At 32.1% G+C, this 20924-nt stretch overlaps 1 protein-coding gene across 3 annotated transcripts in view; it reads left to right on the forward strand.

The window, feature by feature from the left end:
* CTNNA3 (catenin alpha 3) overlaps positions 1-19311 on the forward strand; it is a 1366626-nt gene extending 1347315 nt beyond the window's left edge. For all 3 annotated transcript variants that reach the window (XM_036222548.1, XM_036222546.1, XM_036222547.1), the window contains exon 18: positions 16592-19311. In XM_036222548.1, the coding sequence (XP_036078441.1) occupies positions 16592-16879 (288 nt within the window). In that variant the 3' untranslated portion in view covers positions 16880-19311. The remainder of the gene's footprint in view (positions 1-16591) is intronic.
* Positions 19312-20924: the final 1613 nt, after the last annotated feature.

Here is a 20924-nt window from a genome sequence, read left to right on the forward strand (position 1 = left end):
TATCAAGGGAGAATAAGGAAGCTACTACTGAATACTCAGCTGCTAGTGTCTACCAACAGAAGACATTGTAGATGAACCAATACAAATTAACTATTTACTAAATGTGTAAGATAGAGATTATTAAAAATAATTTTGACCTTGAATCTTATTAAAATGACCACATTGCTATTTCATACTGTTATGGGGAATGTCTTTGAAGGGCAATGACCAGCTGTCATGACACACATTCTCATGCAGACATATTTCTTATGAGCAGTCCCATTTCACTGAACAGTCTTATTGATAAAGTGGACTTCTAGAATGATTACTAGGAAACTGATTCTAGCTCTCCTCTTTAGTCTGGGAAGTGTATCATGTGAGCGAAAGGATATATTTGGAAAGATAACCTTGAAGCCACCTAATTTATGGGAAAACAGTAAATCATTTGCCAACTTTAGTATTTGAACTGTTATTATTACCACCAAATTATGGACCCTGTGACACGTCACAAGTAATTGAAATGTACCTGTGTGTCTGGACCCCTAGATTAAAAGCTTTGATCTAGAGGACAACCCTCTTCTTTCTTTGTAACCACTGTGTTATCATCATTACATTGTTTCATTTCATGGACCCATGGATGTTTAAATTGAATAGTGAGATTAAAACTATAAGAGAAAATGCTGGGCCTCTGAGGTGGGAAACACACACACACACACACACACACACACACGCACACACACACACACAACACTCAGCCCATTGGTAAGCATATAATAAACACTTAAAAATCTACAAAGATAGATATTTACTTACAAATTCAAAGTCCTTATCACAAAAGTCAATCTTTTTCTTGAAAAGGTATAATTAAGTTATAGCAGAAGAGCTATTGTGTAGTCACATTTGGCACATTTCTGGAGATAATTGTTAGACCGAGTGGAGTTTATTAACATAGTTAAAAATTCAAGGATTAAAACAAAATGACTCCCCAACTAAAGAAGAAGAATTATATCAGTGAAAAATATCTGAAGTAGAATAAGAAGCACAGGCTGGGAAATCTCAGTCAGAACAAAACAGTCCCAAATGAGAGAAAACTTTTTACTATATTACAAAACATTTTCTTTTCTTGAAAGACTAGCAGCACAAGAGAGTAGACAATTTAGAGTTACATAGATTTGTGTTTAATCCCAGCTTTACCTTTTATTAGTCCATATGTGCCATGATCAAGGCACTAAAGTTTCCTGAGTCATTATTCTTAGATACTTTATCTCATATACGGGGAAAAGTAATAACTTCATCGTATGGTTATTATTATGATTATAGATAATATTTTAAAGCATATGGCCTTAACACAAATTTACAAAATGGGGGCCATTATTATAACTGCATTTTTCTTTGATGTTTTACTTTTGCAATGACCTTTGGGAAAGGAATATTGTTTTCAAAATCTTGATAATCATAGTAATGATAGTCAATCAATGTATATACATTATATTGTACTCTTGTATTCATCTGTCCTCATAAAAATACTGTAAGGTAATGATTTTGATTTTCCATTTTATGGAGGAGAAAACTGAGACTCAGAGAATTTTTTTTGGATTTAGGCAGTTTGACTCTGGAGTCCACAGTGTTTAACCACTTAGCTCTATTTTTTTTTCCTCTCCCTACACACACTTACCCACCTAAATAGTCACCCACCGACCCTGTGGGCTTTATTCTTTAAATTCAAACAAAGGCTAAGATCACAGTGATTAAAATCCACACATGGCTTTGTGCTTCTACTGCCTACTTAATCCAGCGCCTGGGGAATAGGTTAGTTTAGATACCTACTGCGTTGGGGTTAAAGCTTGCTGCCAATATAGCTTCCCATTTTCTAAGCAGCTGGAAGAGCAACAACCAGCTGCTCTGAAATATGTTTAAATCTCATCTCTTCAACTAGGAGACAGCTGTGCTTATCTATAGGCAGGCTCTGGAAGACTGTTTTGTATTTTATAAGACACTCATGGTAGAATGAGAGAGATTTCTGATTTGAAAAGAAACTAAATTCAAGAATAGAACTTTTTAGTATTTCTCCACTGCATACACTTTCCAACTTCTAACATTTACTCAGATACAAAGTTTTTGAGTCTCAAATAAATAAAAGGCAGTCATTTTAAAGACATTTTAATTGTTTTCCTCAAGGTGCATTTTTTACAGCTGAAATATTCCATGATTCACATATGAGATAACAACATTTTGTTGTCCAGGCTTCTCCTGAAATGATTTCCTAAGCACTGTTCTGTCTTGTTAACTGCTGCTCTTTCCTATCAGTGTGTGGATGAACCATTAATGGTATAAATTAATGCTGCTGCTTCTTATCCTAGATGTAAGACACTAATACAGTACATAATCATAATGTCCATAGGCCAAAACAGGCATGAGGCTGGAATAGCACCCAGATCTACCAATTAAATGAGACTATGGGAAGCACAAGATATTAAAATAGCATATAGGAGTCCAGAAAACCAGCAACTGTAAAATAGATTTTGTTGTTGCAGTTGTCTAAAGCTAGTCATAGTTTCAATACAGTTCTTATTTCTAAATAATTGTGAAATTAAGTTTTTAATTTGAAAATAGAAGCCAATGCTATATTTTATATAGAGTCATATTAAACCATGATTAAATCTTCAGATACTGGAAAAACTAGGTTGCAAAGGAAATTTGCAACATGAGGGAGAATTTCAGATGTATTTTAAAACATCAGGAAAGTTGACATTTTACTTAAAATTAGAAAACAACATTCTGTATATAAGTATATATAATTTAGATGCTTATATTTATAAGTAATAACTTAAAGTTTATTTATGTACCACCACCAGCCCCCTTATTCCTATAGCCTCTGTTTTCCCAACAAAACACTGAAATTTTCCCAGAGTAGCATAAGTATGTTTGACAATATCTTAAAGATCACAAATATATGAAAGCATAAAAGTAGGGAAAATAGCTATTTGATTTCGTGTGAATATTTCTTTTATTAAATGAGAACATGTGAACTTTTATTTTAGTTTCATTATTAGTTTCAAGTATACAAAACATTGGTTAGACATTTATATAGTTTATAAAGCAATTCCCCTAATTGTTTTTTCTCTCCTCTGCCTCTCTACCTAGCCATTATATTAACACTAACTGTATTGCCTATGCCATGTTCCTCATCCCTGTGACCATCTTTCAACTACTAATTTATATTTCTTTAACCCTTCATGCCTTTCTCGCAACCCCACAATCCCCCTCCCCTCTGGCCATTACCAGTTTGTCCTTTATATTTGTGAGTCTTTTTGATTAGTTTGTTATTTTTGGCATGTGAACTTTTTTTAAAAAAACACATACAATATTATAATGTTAGAAGTGGAAAAGTAAGTACTGTGAGATTTTATGAATAAAACCATGGTATATTGATACTTAGGGGAACATGCTTGCTTATGCAAAAATCTCATTTTGGCAGTGAAAGTTACTTTTGCTCTCAGAATTTTTCCCTACCCGCGATTTTTTGACTATTGGTTTCAACTAGGTTTAACCAATAGTAGACAATTTGCATACTATTGGAAAGCAGTCATCCACTTTTGGTGTTATAATTACTGGTTGTGGCTTCATCTTTTCCATCTCCTCCAGTACTAGGAATGGTACCAGTTCATGCCAGTGGTGACTTGAGTGAGGGTTGCCTCACAATCATCAATTTCATGTATTAAATTTCATGTTTGAAACACCAGAAGAATTTCTGTTTTTCTCACTAGATCCTGACTGATACACTCACTAAAAGAACTGTGATTAGAAAAGCTGGCTGACCTCATGCTAATTTGAGAAGTGTGAAAAGTGTGTGTGTGTTTATGTTGGGATAGGAGAGAGTAGTAGTACTTGTCCTCTTATTGTCAACAAGTACTGTTTTATTTTGAGGGCTAATAGACATATTTTATTGATACATTACATTAAAATCATTGAGAGTGATATTAATCTAAATGCGGGAGTTTGTAATTTTCTGATAAACAAGTCTTTCAACAGATTTGTGTTCAGAGTTTTAAACATGAATATTGAGAAGAATCATCTGATCAAGGATTTTTATGCCATTCCTAGATGTCAAAAACTTCCTGTTTTATGGAGTTTGGGTATGGAATGTATAGGAAATATTATTTTGGGAAACAATAGAAAAGAATAATTGAGATCATGTCTATCTTGAAAATATTTTTATATGGTCTCTATACTTATAGTTCTATAACTTATTCAAATATTATTTTAAGTAATTTATTTGTGTGCTAAATATCTCCTGCAGCCTGTCTCAAGCAATAGATAAGGTGAAAAAGACAGTATTATCTTTTCTACATGGATCTTATTGTCTTATGATGACTCTAATGTTAGATGAAATATAGATTGCTATAACAGCATATGAAAAGACAGTTTGACCTAATCTAGGTATTACAGAATACTTTCCTGAGAAGGTGATATTACTGTGAGACCTTCAGGGGAAAAAGGAGTTTCCCTGATGAAAAGAGAAGAGGTTATTTCCAGACAGAGGAAATGTTTTATGAAAAGGTGGCTTGAAAATGAAGAGAAATATGTGGCATACTTAGAAACAAATATTTTAGTTAATTTAGTTTAGTTTCATTATATGTCTAAGCCGCATAATGTAAAAGCAGGAAATAAAGTTGGTTAAGCAGGAAGAGACAAGCTCTTAATTAATTTTTTGTAATCTGGAACAGAAAGTTTAAATGAAGATACCTTTTAATGTCCAATGAAATCTATCAGTTTATCGTGAAAGAAATACATATTTTTTTGAGAGATAATTTCCGTGTTATTATAGAGAATGGACCAGAGGGGAGTAAAAATACAGAGAGAGAGAGCCCAGAAACATATTGCAGTTGTCAAAGTTAGAGAAGGTAATTACCTGCTCTAGTATCGGGATAATAGATAAGGAAAGATATTGATAGGATTGAACTGAAAGGCCTTGGTGAATGACTAAATGTAACTGGTAAAAGAGTATGGTGAGTCAAAGGTGATTTATAGTTTTTGCTTATCTGATTGACTGATTGATGTTGACTTAACTGAGATATGGAATTTTAGAGCTTAGATCATGAGATTTTGAGAATCCTAATCATAAGCAAATTAATGGTGACTATATAACCTTAAGAGTCAATGAGTGTGTTCAGACTAAGAAAAAAAAGAGAGAGAGAGAGCTTAAAACCCAAATATTTAAGAGGCATCTGGAAAAATCATCCTGCACAGAAAAATTTTACATGGAGCAACTGAAAGTAAATGGGTAAACTAGACTATGTGTACTTGAGCAAAGGAAGAAAGGTTTTTAGAAGGAAAACATGTTTAGCAGTCTTGAATATTAAAGATTTATAAAAGATGAAAACTCAAATGTACACTGGACTGAGAAAGCTTTGTTTTCTGGGTAGAATATAGTGGATTATGAGAAATAAACGGCTCCACCAGCAACAAATAGAAAAGCCAGGTAAGAGACATGTAGAATAAGCACGAAATATGTAACAAGCATGTATTTATTAGACCTCTTAAAGAAGAAGGAAGAAAGGGGGACAAAAACAATATTCAAAGAAACAATTCCATAGAATTAATTACCTAGAATTTTCCCTAATTAAGGAGATCAACTTACAAATACAAAGGCTCAGTGGATCCAAAGCAGTATATAAAAGAAAAAAGTCTAACTGTGAAGTACTCCATAGTCAAACTGCTGGGGGGCAAGGACGAGGGGTTGAGAAGTCAGCTAAAATCTTAAGAGCAACCAGAAAAGAAAGATCTGTTTTCTTCAGAAGAGATTAGGAGATTCATTAAAACTTATAACTGACTTCTCAAAAGAAATAATGGAAGCTTAAAGAAAATTTAATGACATCTTTAAGGTGAAAGAAAATAACTGGCAATCTGGAATTCTATAATTAATGATAATATCCTTCAGAAATAAAGCTGCAATAAGATACTTTCAGAAAAATAAAAACCGAAGTGATTTCTTACCGTTAAGCAATCTTAAAAAGAAATAGTAAAGGGTGTTATTCAGGCAAAAGGAATTTTTTTATTTTAATGGAAGCATGTAAATGCAATGGAAAATAAATGTACACATGTGAGAAAATAGAAATTAATGCTAACTGTACAAAGTAACATTACAGTTGCTGCAGTACACTTAAAATACATTTAGAGTTAAAATTCATAATGGCAATATTATAAAAATTAAAATGAGTAAGTAAAATTAAAAATTTCTATGATTTTAACATTACAGAAATGTGGTAAAAGTAATATTTTATATTATATCTTATAAATCAAATAAACATTTTAACCTTTTGAGTAAGCAAAACAAAAGCAGATAAAGTGAAAATATAACTGAGGAGGTAGTAGAGAGGGACAATGGAATAATATAAACTATTTCATTAGTCCAAAAGAAATAAAAAAATAAAAATAATAGAAAAATGTCAAATAAAAAGTGAATAATGAAATGAATGTTACCAAACATATCTGACTTAGTATTTATATTACATATAAGTAACTGAAGGAGCCAATAAAAGACTAAGATGTCCAGACTGGAATAAAGAAAATACTATGTGATGCTTAAAAAAGAGACACATTTTAAATATAGTTATAAATAAAAGTAGAATGTAAAATATTGTAAAAGATATGCTCATCAGTTACTAATCAAAAGATTGCTGAGAAAGTTAAGCTAATATCATGCAAAGTGGAATTTAAGGCAAATGAAATTAGTACATATAAAGAAGAGCATTTCACACTGATGGGGAGGTCTTTTTTAAAAAGACAGTACATAATTACAAATCTCTATGAACCCAGTACTGTATGTAAAATGTATACATTTTTTTAAAAAGGATTTTTAAAACAAAACTATATTTTTGTTTCCTAGTATATTCTAGTAACAGACTGGACTCTCCTTGCTAACATGAACAACCACAGCATTGAATTAAATATATATCACAACTATTTTAAAATACTGGACAAAAAATATTAGAGTGCTATAATCCCTGAGAGAAACGAAACAAACAAGGTCAGCCCTGGGTTCTCCCCAGATTTCTTCCTGGAGACAATTTGTAGACTGTAGAAATGTTGCAAGAAATGAGACTGAAATATGAAAAAACAAACAAACAAAAATCAGTTGTATCTCTGTATAGAAACAATGAAAAACCAGAGAACAAAATTTTCAAAATAACTTTTACAATAGTATCAAAACAAAAATATTAGGGGAAAATTTATCACCATATATGCAAGGTGTTTAAATTGACAACTACAAACTCTAGTTGAGAGAAATTAAACATTGAAAATGGAAAACTATGTTCGGAGATCGAGTCAATATTGTTAATTTTCATTTCTATTTAGATTGATCTCTATATTAAATATAATCACAATTTGCCCCACAGGCATTTTTGTTTTAGAATTTATCAAGCTGATCTATAAATTATATGGAAGTACAAATGACCTAAAATAGTCAAATCAATTGTTAAAAAGAACAAATTTATATTTAATATATTTTATTTCAAAACTTAAAAGAAATCTATAAGTATTTAAGGCACTACAGTACTGACATAAAGGTAAATATTGAAATGGAACAGAAATAGGTCCACACATGTATGGTCAATCTAATTTTGATAGTAGCTCCAAGATAATTTAAAAGGAAAAGAAAAGCATTTTCACCAAATGATTCTTGAACAACTGGATATCTATATATAAAAAAATGGTACTGTACATCACTACATGAACAAAAATCAATACAAAGCTGACCATAATCTTAAACAGAAATCTAAAACTTTGACCATCTAGAAGAAAACATAAAGAAAATCTTGGTATACTTGTCGTAGCCAAACATTTTTTGATAGGACAAAAAATATATCATTAACTATAAAAATAAAAAAACGATAAATTGAATTTCGTCAAATTAAAAAATTTGTGCTTTTCGAAAGACTCGGTTAAGGAAAAAAAATCAGACTAGGTGAAAATATTTGTAATACATATATCTGACAAAGGATTTGTATCCAGATATATAAATAACATGAAAATGTTTAAAAATTAAGCCATATATTTAACATATTATATTAAAGATGTTATTGAAGGTTCATTAAATGTCCTAACATATTTGACATGATTAGTAATCAGAGAAAAGCAACTTAAAACCACAATGACAATTCACTTTACACTTATACTCTTCATACCAGAATGTCTAAAAAGAGGGAAAACTATGTATGTATTTTAAAAGTATGTATTTTAAAAGATTGACCAAGTATGGCTGAGAATGTAGAATAATTGTAATTCTGATATTAATTCTGATGGAGATTTAAAATAGTAAAAGAATTGGTCAACTGATAGTTTCTAATAAAGTTAATGATATACTTAAAATGTAACATAGCAATTTTACTTCTGGATATTTACCCAAAAGAAATAAAAACATACACTATGCATAGTTGTGCAAAAATGACTATAGCAGCTTTATTCACAATAATAAAATATTGTAAACAAACAAAATGTCAATCAACAGGTGAATAGATTGGCAAATGGTGGTATATGTATAAAATTTAATACTCCTCTATAATAAGCAGAATAAACTATTAATACATGCAGCAACATTAGTGAAGCTTACTAATATAATGCTGAGTGAAAGATGTAAAACACAAAAAAGTAAAAATTGTTGAATTCCATTTATATGCAACTCTAGAAAAGATACAGCTAATCTATACTGACATTCTTGTGTAGATCTAAAGTCTAAAAGAATCTCGAAAAATATATAAGAATTATTAGTGAATTTTGCAAGGCTTCTAAATGCAGTTAATACAAACATAGAATATTCTCAGCTTCATTAGTTATCAATGAAGTGTCAATTAAAATATCAACTATAAACCTTCCAAAATGGCTGAAGTGAAAAACATGGCGGGGGGGGGAGTGTAGCTTAAGATATTTAGCAGTTGAAACTCTGCTGGTAGAAGTATAAATTGCAGGAACATTTTGGAAATCTCTGAAAGTATCCAATAAAACTAAATATATTCATCTTTATGACTCTATAATTATACTCTCAAGTACACACCTAACAAAATTTCATATATTTGTTCACCAAAATATACATTCCAGAATATTCATAAATTGAGATTTATAATAGTTCCAAATTACCTAAAAAACAATCAACAGTAGATTAGATAAATAAATATGATATGTTTATATAATGGAATATTATACTGGAATGAGAATTAATAGATCTTATAAATAAAATGATTGCAAGAAACCATATATACTGGGTTACGTATTGAATTATTTAATACATAGGTAATATAATATATTAGATACTATCTCATATTAATGTTATATATTTAATTATATATTATATCACATATATTTAATATATATTAATATATTTAGAATAAAGAGAAAACTAAGAATAAAGTGAAAAGTAAGTTTTGCTTAAGAGTAAGAAGAGAGGAAAATAGTATAAAGAAGTATAGAAAACCTTTCAGAAGTCTGGCTGTGTTTTAAGATAGAGTTTTACAAACATTCAAATACTGTAATGAAAAAAAGGGAAAGGAATAGAATAAAGATACATTCATATATAAATAATTACTAATTCTGCCAAGTCCTCAAGAATGCAAGTAAGAAATAGAACATAGCATACAGTTGGAAGTATCAGTTATGGAGAGAAAAGAGATAACTTTTTTTTATTTTAATAGAAATGGATTAAAATAAAAGAGGTTTGGGCAATTTCCTTTTGCTGCTTCTATATTTGTTTCTGTTGTTATGTATTTTTTTTACTTGCTTGTTTTGTAATTATTTTAAGTGAAGTAATCTACAGAAAAAGTGACAATATGAGATGCTGGAGGTTTGATGAGAGTAGAAGTTTGAAATAGTGTTTGGGTAGCATGAGTACAATAATTGGCTAAAGACACAAAAAATGCATTTTCCGTCAGCTTCAGGTTGATGACCATCAACTTACCTATAAATCAGTTGGCACAATGAAGGGATTCTCTAAAAGTAATAGAGAGTAACTGGATCAGTTCTGGGGGCATGGACAGTTCTCTTCTGGCAGATGTTTGTAGTAGAGCAAAGAGAGCTAAGAAATGTTGAATATTGCTAATAGTAGAACTAAAATGATAGAATAATTATGATGACGAGAGGTTGAAAAATGTAAGAATGTGAAAGAATCTGTAGACTGGAAGTCCTTGCATGTGTTGGAAAACTGATGCCTTTTAGACTTTTAGCTTTACACAACCTCATTTTTCCTTGCCCATGGTCATGTAAGAGATGAGTTTGGAATCTGGGACCAACACATGTGCTTTCTTACTTTCAACCCAGTTTTTGCAACGTAGACAAGATGTCAGGTTGAGTATTATCAGTAGATTTCTATGGAGAGGGCAGATCTCAACACCATGCCTAATACTGGGGAGAAGAGAAAGCACAGGTTAAAACATGGATGGATATCCATGGAGTGGCTCCATAGTGTAGTAATTAGCATGTTTGCTTTACACGCAGAAGGTCTTGGGTTCTCCACCCCAGGTGGAGCCACAGACCATACCCCAGATGCTCCAGGGCCTGGGTACACACCCAGAGCAGGTGGGAGGAGATACCCCACCTTCAGAGATCCAGTTCTTAACGGGAAACAGCAACATCCATTGGGTAGGGGTGAAAGTAGGGGAGGGAGGGAATTAAAGAGGGAAGAAAAAATTTAAAAACATGGATGTTCAGAGAACTACGCCAATCCAAGCCCGCTTCTGCCACCTTTACCTAAGAAATAAATATTAATTTTTCTGAATCGGTGTAACTAGTACCTAGGCTATAATTTTTATAGATAATTGGTTCTTCAGCTAAGCATCTTCCTTTAATCAGCATGGTTGAAAGATTGCTAGTCATTAGTATTACCAACCATATTTTTATAATAGGACATTTTAAATAGAATGAGAAAGCATTCTGGGTAACCACCTGATTGTCATTATGTTTGTGATTATTTCCTTTTAAAATGATATAAAATGCTTTTGGTTTAGAGTATTTGTATTAGAAAAATATTAACTTTGAAAATGTTTTTTGACAGGACAGATACGACTGAATAAATGCCATATTTCACTTCATGTCTGGTCATTTCAATTGTGTTATTTTTTTTTTAGTTATTCCATGCAGTTTTTTTCTTCTTTTCAACTTAAGTTGTCCTTTTCTGTTGTCATGTTCTAATGGAGAGTTGGCAAAGAACAAATTTGCTATGCAAATTCTATCAATCTCCCATTGGAATAACTCTTCATATTCAAATAAGGAACTACCTTCTCAATTTAATTATAAACTTGACAATTTCAATTTAGATATGTAACTCCATTTTGACTAGCTTTAACAAAGTCCATTATTTGATTTCCCCATTAAGCCAGCCTGGTTGTTTATCATTTTTTAATGCATCTAAAAAGGAAGAATGCTTTCAATACAGGCCATTCTTCTAAAAATCTGTTCAGAGACAAAAAAAAAAAAATGTGTTAAGCAAGTATTGGAACAAAATTTTGTCCTCCAGAGAGATTCAAGGTAGATAATAAAAACATTGATTTAGATGATGTATTTTAGCTAAACAAATATATATTCAAGCATTTCATGAGGTACACAGCTACCACTGTTGGATCAAAATACAGATAAAAATGGCACCTATAAGCTGGAAAGTATACACAAATATTTAGGTTTTTTTTAAGAATTAGTTATTTATGCCATTACTTGTTATCTACCAACACACATACTTAATACATGCCCTTTCTCATTGCCTACACTAACCTTATTTCAAAATAGTTCAACTGAAAATTTTAAAATTAAGTAAAGATTTAACAGAAACTTAAGGGTCAAGGGACCAAATCCTGATTTCTGTCACAAAACCAAAGTAAGGAAATTGTTTTAATTATATTTGGGAATCAGAGAAAAGTTTGGTGTGTATTTATATGAGGACATTTTAAAAACAAATGTTATGCAATTCCATATCCTAGAAGCTAAATATGATTTGTTTATGGTTTCCCTTTGCCTTTGATTTGTTTATTAAGATCTATATTTAAAATTATTTATATATTTTGTATATAGTCTCTTTAATTTATTTTTTATTAAATGTATAGGAGTGACATTAGTTAATAAAATTTTATAGGTTTCAAGTATACAATTCTATAATATATCATCTGTTTATTGCATTGTGTATTCACTACCCAAAGTCAAATCTCCTTCCATCACCATATATTTGATCCCTTGTACCCTTTTCTATCTCTGCCTTTCCCCCTTTCCCTCTGATAACCACTAAACTGTTGTCTGTGTCAATGAATTTTTGTTTGTTTATTGAGAACCATATGATTTCACTCATATGTGGGATATAAAACTAAATGCAACCAATGAACAAGACAAACAAGCCAAATAGTCTTAATCCCAAAAGACATGAAAACCCATATCCGAAAAGATATTTGCACACTGATGTTAGTAGCAGCATTATTCATGGTGGTCAGGACATGGAAGCAACTGAAGTGTCCTACGATAGATGATTGGATAAAGAAGCTGTGGTACATATGTAAAATGGACTACTATTTGGCCATAAGTAGAGAGATAAAGTACTGCCATTTGTGACAACATGGATGGATCTTAAGATAATCATGCTAAGTGAAATAAGCCAGACAGAAAAAGTTGAACATCACATGATATCACTTATATGTGGGATATAAAGCTGAAAGCAACAAACAAACAAGACAAACACTCATGTACATGAACAATAGACTAGAGGTTACCAGAGGGTAGGGTGGAGGGGACGGGGGAGGTAGATGGGGTAAAAGGGGTCAAATATGTGGTGACAGAAAAATCTAACTATGGGCAGTGAACACACAATGTGTGTGTATGTATGTATGTGTGTGTGTGTGTATACATATATATGTATATACATACACACCTTATTGTTACATTGTATATACCTTACTGTTAAATCATATACCTGAAACTTACTGTTTTTTGTTAACTGGTTACCATAATAAAAATAAATAAATAAATACATAAAATAAAAGTCTTTAAATGGTTGGGGCCTAGATGTTCTATGTATACTAGATACATGGACATAACTTTGGCATTTTATGAGGAAAAAGAATATACCTTTTGTTTTTGTTAAACTCTTTTTCTGTACCAAATGGTTGTAGACATATCTCTAAGTAGGACTGAGCCTTTTGTCTAAAAACATTTTAGAACTGGACAAATTTGTACTACAACTTAACTGAAATCATGAAGTTTATACTACAAAGCACAGAATAAACACTACTAAGATTCCTACAGAATAGTGGAATTGAGTAGGATTCTACTTAGATGGTTATAATTTGATTTGTTGCAAATATATCTTGCACTTAGATTAAGAGCTAATTTACTGAACATAATCACTTTATATTCATTGAGATCCTCAAAAAATGAGGTAGAATTTACCAATTTATGTTTGAACATAGACAATGTGAGAAATGTATTGTGTCATTAATAAACTAACAAGCTGTTATTGTGTTGTAAGAATAAGCACAAGTCATCAACATAGGATGGGTGGATATCTTGCTACTTGCTGAGGTAGCAGAGCAGTCCTCTGATTATCTAGAGTGAGTCCTTTAATTTAAGTCAAAATCCTCTTTGTAAAATTATTCCATTTATGGAAAGGGGAGCTAGGTAGGAAGCTGTTTTTATGTATGTGCATGCAGATATTTACATATAACCTTAGAAGGTTTGAATACCTTAGAAGTCACTTTTGTTTTCAATTGATACCTTGATTAAGAGCACTTCATCTAGATCAGAGAGGATATTATGGATATTAGGGAAAGTAACTCCTTCTATGGTTAAGTATTTCAAGTTACATTTACCTAGAAGAATTTTCAATTGAAAGTGATATGTAATGGTAAAGGAATTTTTGGACCTGAGTTTAATAGTCTGATTACCAAGTTTTTCAAGTAAATTAACATTCTGTCTTACACAGGTATGTTTGCGAAACTCAGAAAACTTTGTTCAATAAGTTGAACACAGAGACCATACTCAAATTTGCCTTCATTTTCACAGAAAGGATTCAATTGAATCTTTCCTTTGAAAGATTTTTCATCAAAGTAGACCTGGGTAAGGGGACTTAAAATAACTTTTTACAGACATAGAATTGTGTGGTTATTCTTCATCAGTAGGTCTGAACTACTACTTGCTTGGGCCTTCAGCAAAATCCTTTACCATTTATTCAGCTTGTCTGTGCCCATTGCTTGTGTGGCTTGTGATTTGGCTAATCACAAGAGAGTTATACATCTTAGTGCACAGAGTTCTTAGACCTCAAAGATCCTCATAGAATGTCTTAAAGCTATCCTCCTGAAATAATGTTATTCTTGTAGCAATTGTCTTAATGTGTCTGCAAAACTAGTCTTCATGCTCTCCTAGAGGGATAATTTGTCCTTTTTTTTTTTTTTTTTTTTTTTCGATTCCCCAGAGGAGTTTTACTATGGCTATTTAGGATTTTAAAATAAAAGGATTTGTCAGATGCTAGCATAGCAGATCACAGGGACACTGACAGAGCTATGCTGGCTGATTCAGTGAGGAAAGAAGACAAGCCAGTAGCCAGGTTCCATATTTTATGGCATGGATGGAACTTGAACATCTCCTTTAGACCACTGGTTTATATATACTGCTTATTTAGTAAAATCGAAAAGAAGTAAAATAAATACAATCTGTACATGACAAGGTTACAGAGTCAAAAGGAAGGAAAAAGAATATAAGTTATAGGGTGAGAAGGCCAAAGCCACTGGTGGAACCCTGGATGACAGCAGGTCACTAGGACCTTCTGTAGAATTAATAGTAGCACAGAGACCCTGGAATAAACCAAATATTTTCCTGTTTGAAAGTGAAACTTACCAAATATCCTCAATATCATCCATGCAAATTTATCATTCTGAGAAATTTTCTTCTTCCTATGGTAGGATTGGAAACCACTTTGGAATCTACGTGGGCTACAGGAAGTTTTTAATGAAAATTTCTAATTATTAAAGTAAAGATTTTAGCCTACAATCTGTCCATGGAATAATATTAATAACAAATCGTGTCATTCTATTCAAAATCTTTTTGTTTCTTTCAGTTGTGTACAGATTCATAAGCTCTAAGTGTCCTTTGAAATACATATGAGTGCTTCATGAAATCCTTTTTAATGTTTATAAAACATTTGTCATTCCTGTCACACATACGGATTTTATATTCTGGCTTCAATAAGTAAAAAGACTTAAAGATGTGTAGTTGGCAAGTATTACTACCATTCGAATTACATATTTTTTGATATTACCCTTTCAAGGATTTCAAGCTTGGCATATACTGGAGCTAATTAAATTTTTTTCCCAGGAAGCAGTCAGCTAGACCACTGCCCCAGGCACATAACAGCTTACTATTTTTTTTTTCTCAATTATTCTGTATGTGAGATGAGACGACTCAAACTGCAAAGGTAGAGTACTCATGCCAGGCAGCGACTGATGGATTTTAGTTACTACAGAGCTGGTGTTTGAGTCTCAGCCCTGACAACGCATATCACAGAGAGGTGACAGCAGAGGCACATCTTCCAGTATGAGTTGGTTGTAGATGACAATCTGTCAAACTAAAATAATGGAAGAGGCATTAGTTGAGGAAAACAAATCAACTTGGCTTAGCTCTGGGGTATTTTGCAAGATTCCAGGAATACCACCCCATTTTAACTTGAGATTGTTTTGTGAACAACCCCAAAATCATAACAATTAAAAAATAGGATCATTTCTTTTAGTAATGTTATTGATACATCTTTGTAATTAAGCAATTTTGTAAGTATTCTTAAAAAACAAATTGATATTTAATAATAATCAACTATTTGGCAGTCAGTCTAGTAGATTCATTACACATATAACTTTAATAAACATTTTTTTCCAATTTAATATCTGAGGAAACCAGCATAAAAATGATTAAGTGGTATGCCCAAGTTACCAAACGGCAGGCTTGGAATTTAAACCAAACTTTATTTGACTGAAAAGCCTTGGCTTTTTCTACTTTATCAACCTGCATGATAGATTTAAAAGTTCGGTATTTATTAAAGATACTCTTTTAGGTGAAATTATTTTAGAAATATTAATGAAAATAAGTAGTATACATGCATGTATACATTCATATGTGTGTATGATAATTAAACTATGAATTCCCTGAGAGGAAGAATTTTCAGTTGTTCTTATAAAATTACTAAAAAATAATATAGCTTTTATTGTGGACAGTGATGTCTTATAGAAAGGACTCAGTATCACATCTGCAAATAGGAGGTCCATTACAAAGAAAGCAATGACCATCTGGACTTTAAAATATTATATAGAATTTATAGAATCTATTTCACTGAAAATCAAGAGAAATAAATTAATTTCTCCAAGATATTATCTTAGAAGACAGAGTATGGATCTATTCATGTATAGAATAAATACTCAAAGATAGATGGATAGATTGATGTAATTATACATATACATATATATATATATAAAAAAAATGAGGATTAACTCATTTCTGGTACAAAAAAACCAAAATGACTCCTTTTAGTTTTAATCACATTAAATCTCTTTAGATTCCTGGTTGCATTCTTGAATAATAGCTCCTTTTTTTTCTCTTACAGTTGGACAGCGTCACATCCCTAATACAAGCAGCCAAAAATTTAATGAATGCTGTAGTGCAAACAGTGAAAATGTCTTACATTGCCTCAACCAAGATCATCCGAATTCAGAGTGCTGCCGGGCCTCGGCACCCAGTTGTGATGTGGAGAATGAAGGCTCCTGCAAAAAAACCCTTAATTAAAAGGGAGAAGCCAGAAGAAACGTGTGCTGCTGTTAGACGAGGCTCAGCAAAGAAAAAAATCCACCCAGTACAGGTCATGAGTGAATTTAGAGGAAGACATGTCTATTGAAACTACAGTTCTACTTGTGTCTATATTACAAAGTCCTGGCTAAACACACTCCTTTAATTTTACACTTGATTAGTACCGAAAGTTCAATAGCTTTTAGAGTTAACCCACAAGTAATGTAAAACATTAGAGGGTGAACCAACCTAAGCAACATATATTTGGGATCATGTCATTGTCATTCTATATGCCAGCACCTAATAAGTAATCAATATATGCTTGTTGAATGAATGAAATCTTTAGATGTCATTCAGCTTTTCTCATCACAGAGAATATCTTACATTCATTACCAAATGAACAGAAGACTCAAATGAATCTTCTTCATCTGTAATAGTTTGAGTACATTCTTCTTTTTAATTTTGAATTAAAATATTGACATGAGCTTTTTACTTGGCTTTCAATGGAAACAAAACCTCATAAAATATTTTCCTGTTTAATTTCCATACTTTCTTGACCTAACCTGACCTGAGCTAACCTGATAGAGATGTGTAGTTCCTGCTGCAGGAAAAAGAAATATCAGTCTCTAAATATCTGTATCTATTTTTAACTGATTAGGTTAACATCCATCAGAAACTAACTAAGCTTGAGCAGTCCAGCAACCTCCTAGATTTTTAAAGTCAGCCTCAATTATTAATAAAGCAATTTATTAACTTTATAAAGATTATGATGAATTTAATGACCTGAATGTGCCTTTTAGGGTTCCATTGTGTTTAGCAGTTTTGCACATTGAGTGTTGGGTTTAAATGTTACATCTGAAGTCTTATGTGGTGGAAGAGTTATCACCCACTTGGGGAAATAGGATATCTAACTATATCCCTGAGTGAGTTATGCCAACAGATGTGTAAGCAGTTCTGTATGACTCTAAAAATCAATTTTTACCAGCTTGCAATTGTAATTAAAAGGAAAAGGCCAGTTTGGAAAACCTTTGGCATTGAGTAAAATGTAACTGTGTAAATTACACCATTGAAGTATGCAGTAAAGTTAATGGCAATGAAGCTGGAGTGTTTTAATAACATCCTTTTAAATAAAAGTCATCAAGGTCATTTTATAACTGTGCTCACTATGCACAATCCCAATCATACCTAGTTAAGTTTGTAATGAACTTCATAATAGTCTCAGAGTCTAGTACATTGCTCCTCTTTCTCTCCCTCACACATGTGCGCTCTCCCTCTCCCTTTCCCCACTACCCCCCCCCCCCCCCACCGCCACACACACACACACTCTTTGGAAGAGTTAAATTACAGTTTCACATTTTCTCAAACATAGAGTTCCCATTCACAGGATTTTAAACACGCATTCCCTAGCGTGTTTAATATAGTATCAAACTGATACTATAATTGTAACTGCACTCTGTATGACATTGCCATTAGCAAGTTGTTCCAACAATCACGTTGACTCAGTTTGATGAAGTAAAATTCAAATATGTGGCACCAATTAATGTTAGGAGGACCAGCGTGGGTAAAAGAATGCATGAAACATAAAAAGCATAAATGTTGAGAGCATAATGTGTATGGTATTTTAAGTAAAATGGTATGGGAAAAGCATTTATTTAATAGGTTAGTATTAATTATGGGAAAATGTGAATTTCTTTTTATTCTAATGAATTATTTTGTTCTTCCAAATTCTGGGTTTCCTGGACTCAGCATATAAACTTCCTAGGAAATAAAAGCAATAAGCTCCTCTTTGTTTTGCCTATGCACTGACCCACAATAATTATTATGGACAGAATCCACTCCCTAAAAAAGAAGGCAGAACAAAAAGGAATTAGGAAATCCAGATAACTCAATTTTCTAGAACTATCTAGAAAAATAAGGCAAAATAAGGATTTTTGTTGTTGTTGAAATGCCACTATTGTTTTCTGTTCTAACATTAACTATTGCAAGAGTGATATCTATGACACATCCATTTCATAGGTAGAAGTGCAAATGTATAATTTAGTTGAGAAAGTAAATTTTTAAAATATTACCAAGCTACTAGATGTATGTATAGCTTAGTTCCTAAAGCCACATGCTCAAGAAGCATAAGAGTCACGTTTAAAAAATCTAATTGTTTGATCCTACACCAGCTTTCCACAAGCTGGAATTTAGAATTGGATGCCAAAAGAACAGGAATAACTTGAAATCATAAAATTACCAAATATTCTGTATCTTAAAAAAAAATGGCTCTACCCAAAACGAGATATGAGCAAAGCCTCCTTTTCAAGGTAGATAGATTTCCAGTTTATCTCAAAGTAAATAACTGAAACAAAACTAATGAAAAAAATCACTTGGAGAATATCCCAGGAGTAAAGTCTGCTGTAGTAATCAAAGGTACAATAAGAACAGGAGGCATAGATCTGAGAAAGACATCTGTCCACCTGTGTGAATTTCTGCAGTGGGCAACATTTCAAGATTTAGTCCAATTCAAAACTGCTAATAATATAAGTGTTTATGCACACACAAAAAATTAGGAAATATATTAACAAATATTTGCATTATAAAACAGTTGAATATATTTAATTAGTAAGTATAAATGTATTAGATATATTTATACTTAAGGCTTTCTTCTATAAGGAAATGACAGAAATTTAATTAGAGTGATGATTTGGCAGCCCCTCTATACACATTTTGAAATCATATCACAGACTGGTGCTTCTTCCGATGCTACATTTGCTTTATCTTACTAATCAAAACTCATCTTTCTCTATTAGTGACATCAATTCATGTAGAGTGAAAAAAACATCCTTGAGAGGGAGGAGGTGGTTTAGACTGCCTACAAGGACAGTTCCATCCTGGTTAGCCATCATCATTAACTGTCAAACATTAGACTGAAATCAGAATAATAACTTAGAAAATATCCACGGAATCATAATCCACCAAAAATCCTTCTAATTAGAAAAACTAGAAGGTTTTCATTAGATAGGAAAGGTGAGAAATGTAAATCTCTCCCTTTTATTTATCAAAAGTGAAAAGTATTAGATTAAAATATTTGTTTCTTTCTAATGGAATTCCTGGGTACAATTCAATGAATGAGTCAGGAAAAAAATTCTAGCCCTAAATGTCTAAGTTAATTTGCCAATTATTTCCTTTCTGTTTGTCTTGTGACATGAGTAAAAACTATGAATATATTAGAGACTACAATATTCTTAAATGTGCCTCTGGCTTTGCAAATTTCTTAATTTACCAGTATTAAAATAAATATATATCCCCTGTAAAATTCCTTATGTTTAAGGGGGAAGAATCCCCATAGTTACACAGAAAGGCCCACTTTTTCACTCTGTCTTCCTTGCATATTCAGCTTCAAAGAAGTCAGTTTTCAAGTTGTACAATAGCAAGATGGTTAAAATTGTGAAAATACAGTTAAGTGCCCAAATTCAATAATGAGTGGCTGAAATAATTAATGTATGAGACAGAGAAACTATTTCGGTGACTTTCCACACCTTCACTTTTAGGGTAGTCATCTCATCTTACCCATTCCTGGTCTGGGTAACCTCTTAATTGCTGATACTTTTCTACCAGAACGATGTAGTCGAATCTGCTCATCCCAATAAGTTGTCTATAATTAATGTCCTTTCCTCTTTGTTCATACACCAAAAGTATCTCTCAGCTCTCATCTCCTTAGGTGTCATTGCTACATACAAACTGATAAATATATTCTACAGTGTTCTAGTTAAAACTATGAATTTTAATTCCCAACAGCATTATTCTTTGGTTGTTTCTAGTCCAGAGAACATTCTTATTCTTTTTGGTGTCAAATGCACACTCCAGGCTAGAAATTGTGGTTCCTGTGGGACAGATTTCTGTATGGTAGTGTCAGAAAGAATAGAATGATATTTGAGACTTTTCCTTTTGATATTTATCATTCTCTGGTGAACTCATTGCAGAATTGCCATCCTGTTTCAGTATCATTTTAACTAATTCTTTAGGTCAACAGAGCAGGCACCAGAATATCAAGTTGAATGAAATCTGTACTTTCCTTTGTCAGCCTGTTTTCTGCTCAAACAACTTGCCTATTACGTAGCCATTTTTCAGTATGGAAAGTCATAACTATTTTTTAAATTGGTCAGAAAGTT

The sequence above is a fragment of the Rousettus aegyptiacus genome, unplaced genomic scaffold, assembly GCF_014176215.1.
Source record: "Rousettus aegyptiacus isolate mRouAeg1 unplaced genomic scaffold, mRouAeg1.p scaffold_m13_p_6, whole genome shotgun sequence".
NCBI lineage: Eukaryota > Metazoa > Chordata > Mammalia > Chiroptera > Pteropodidae > Rousettus > Rousettus aegyptiacus.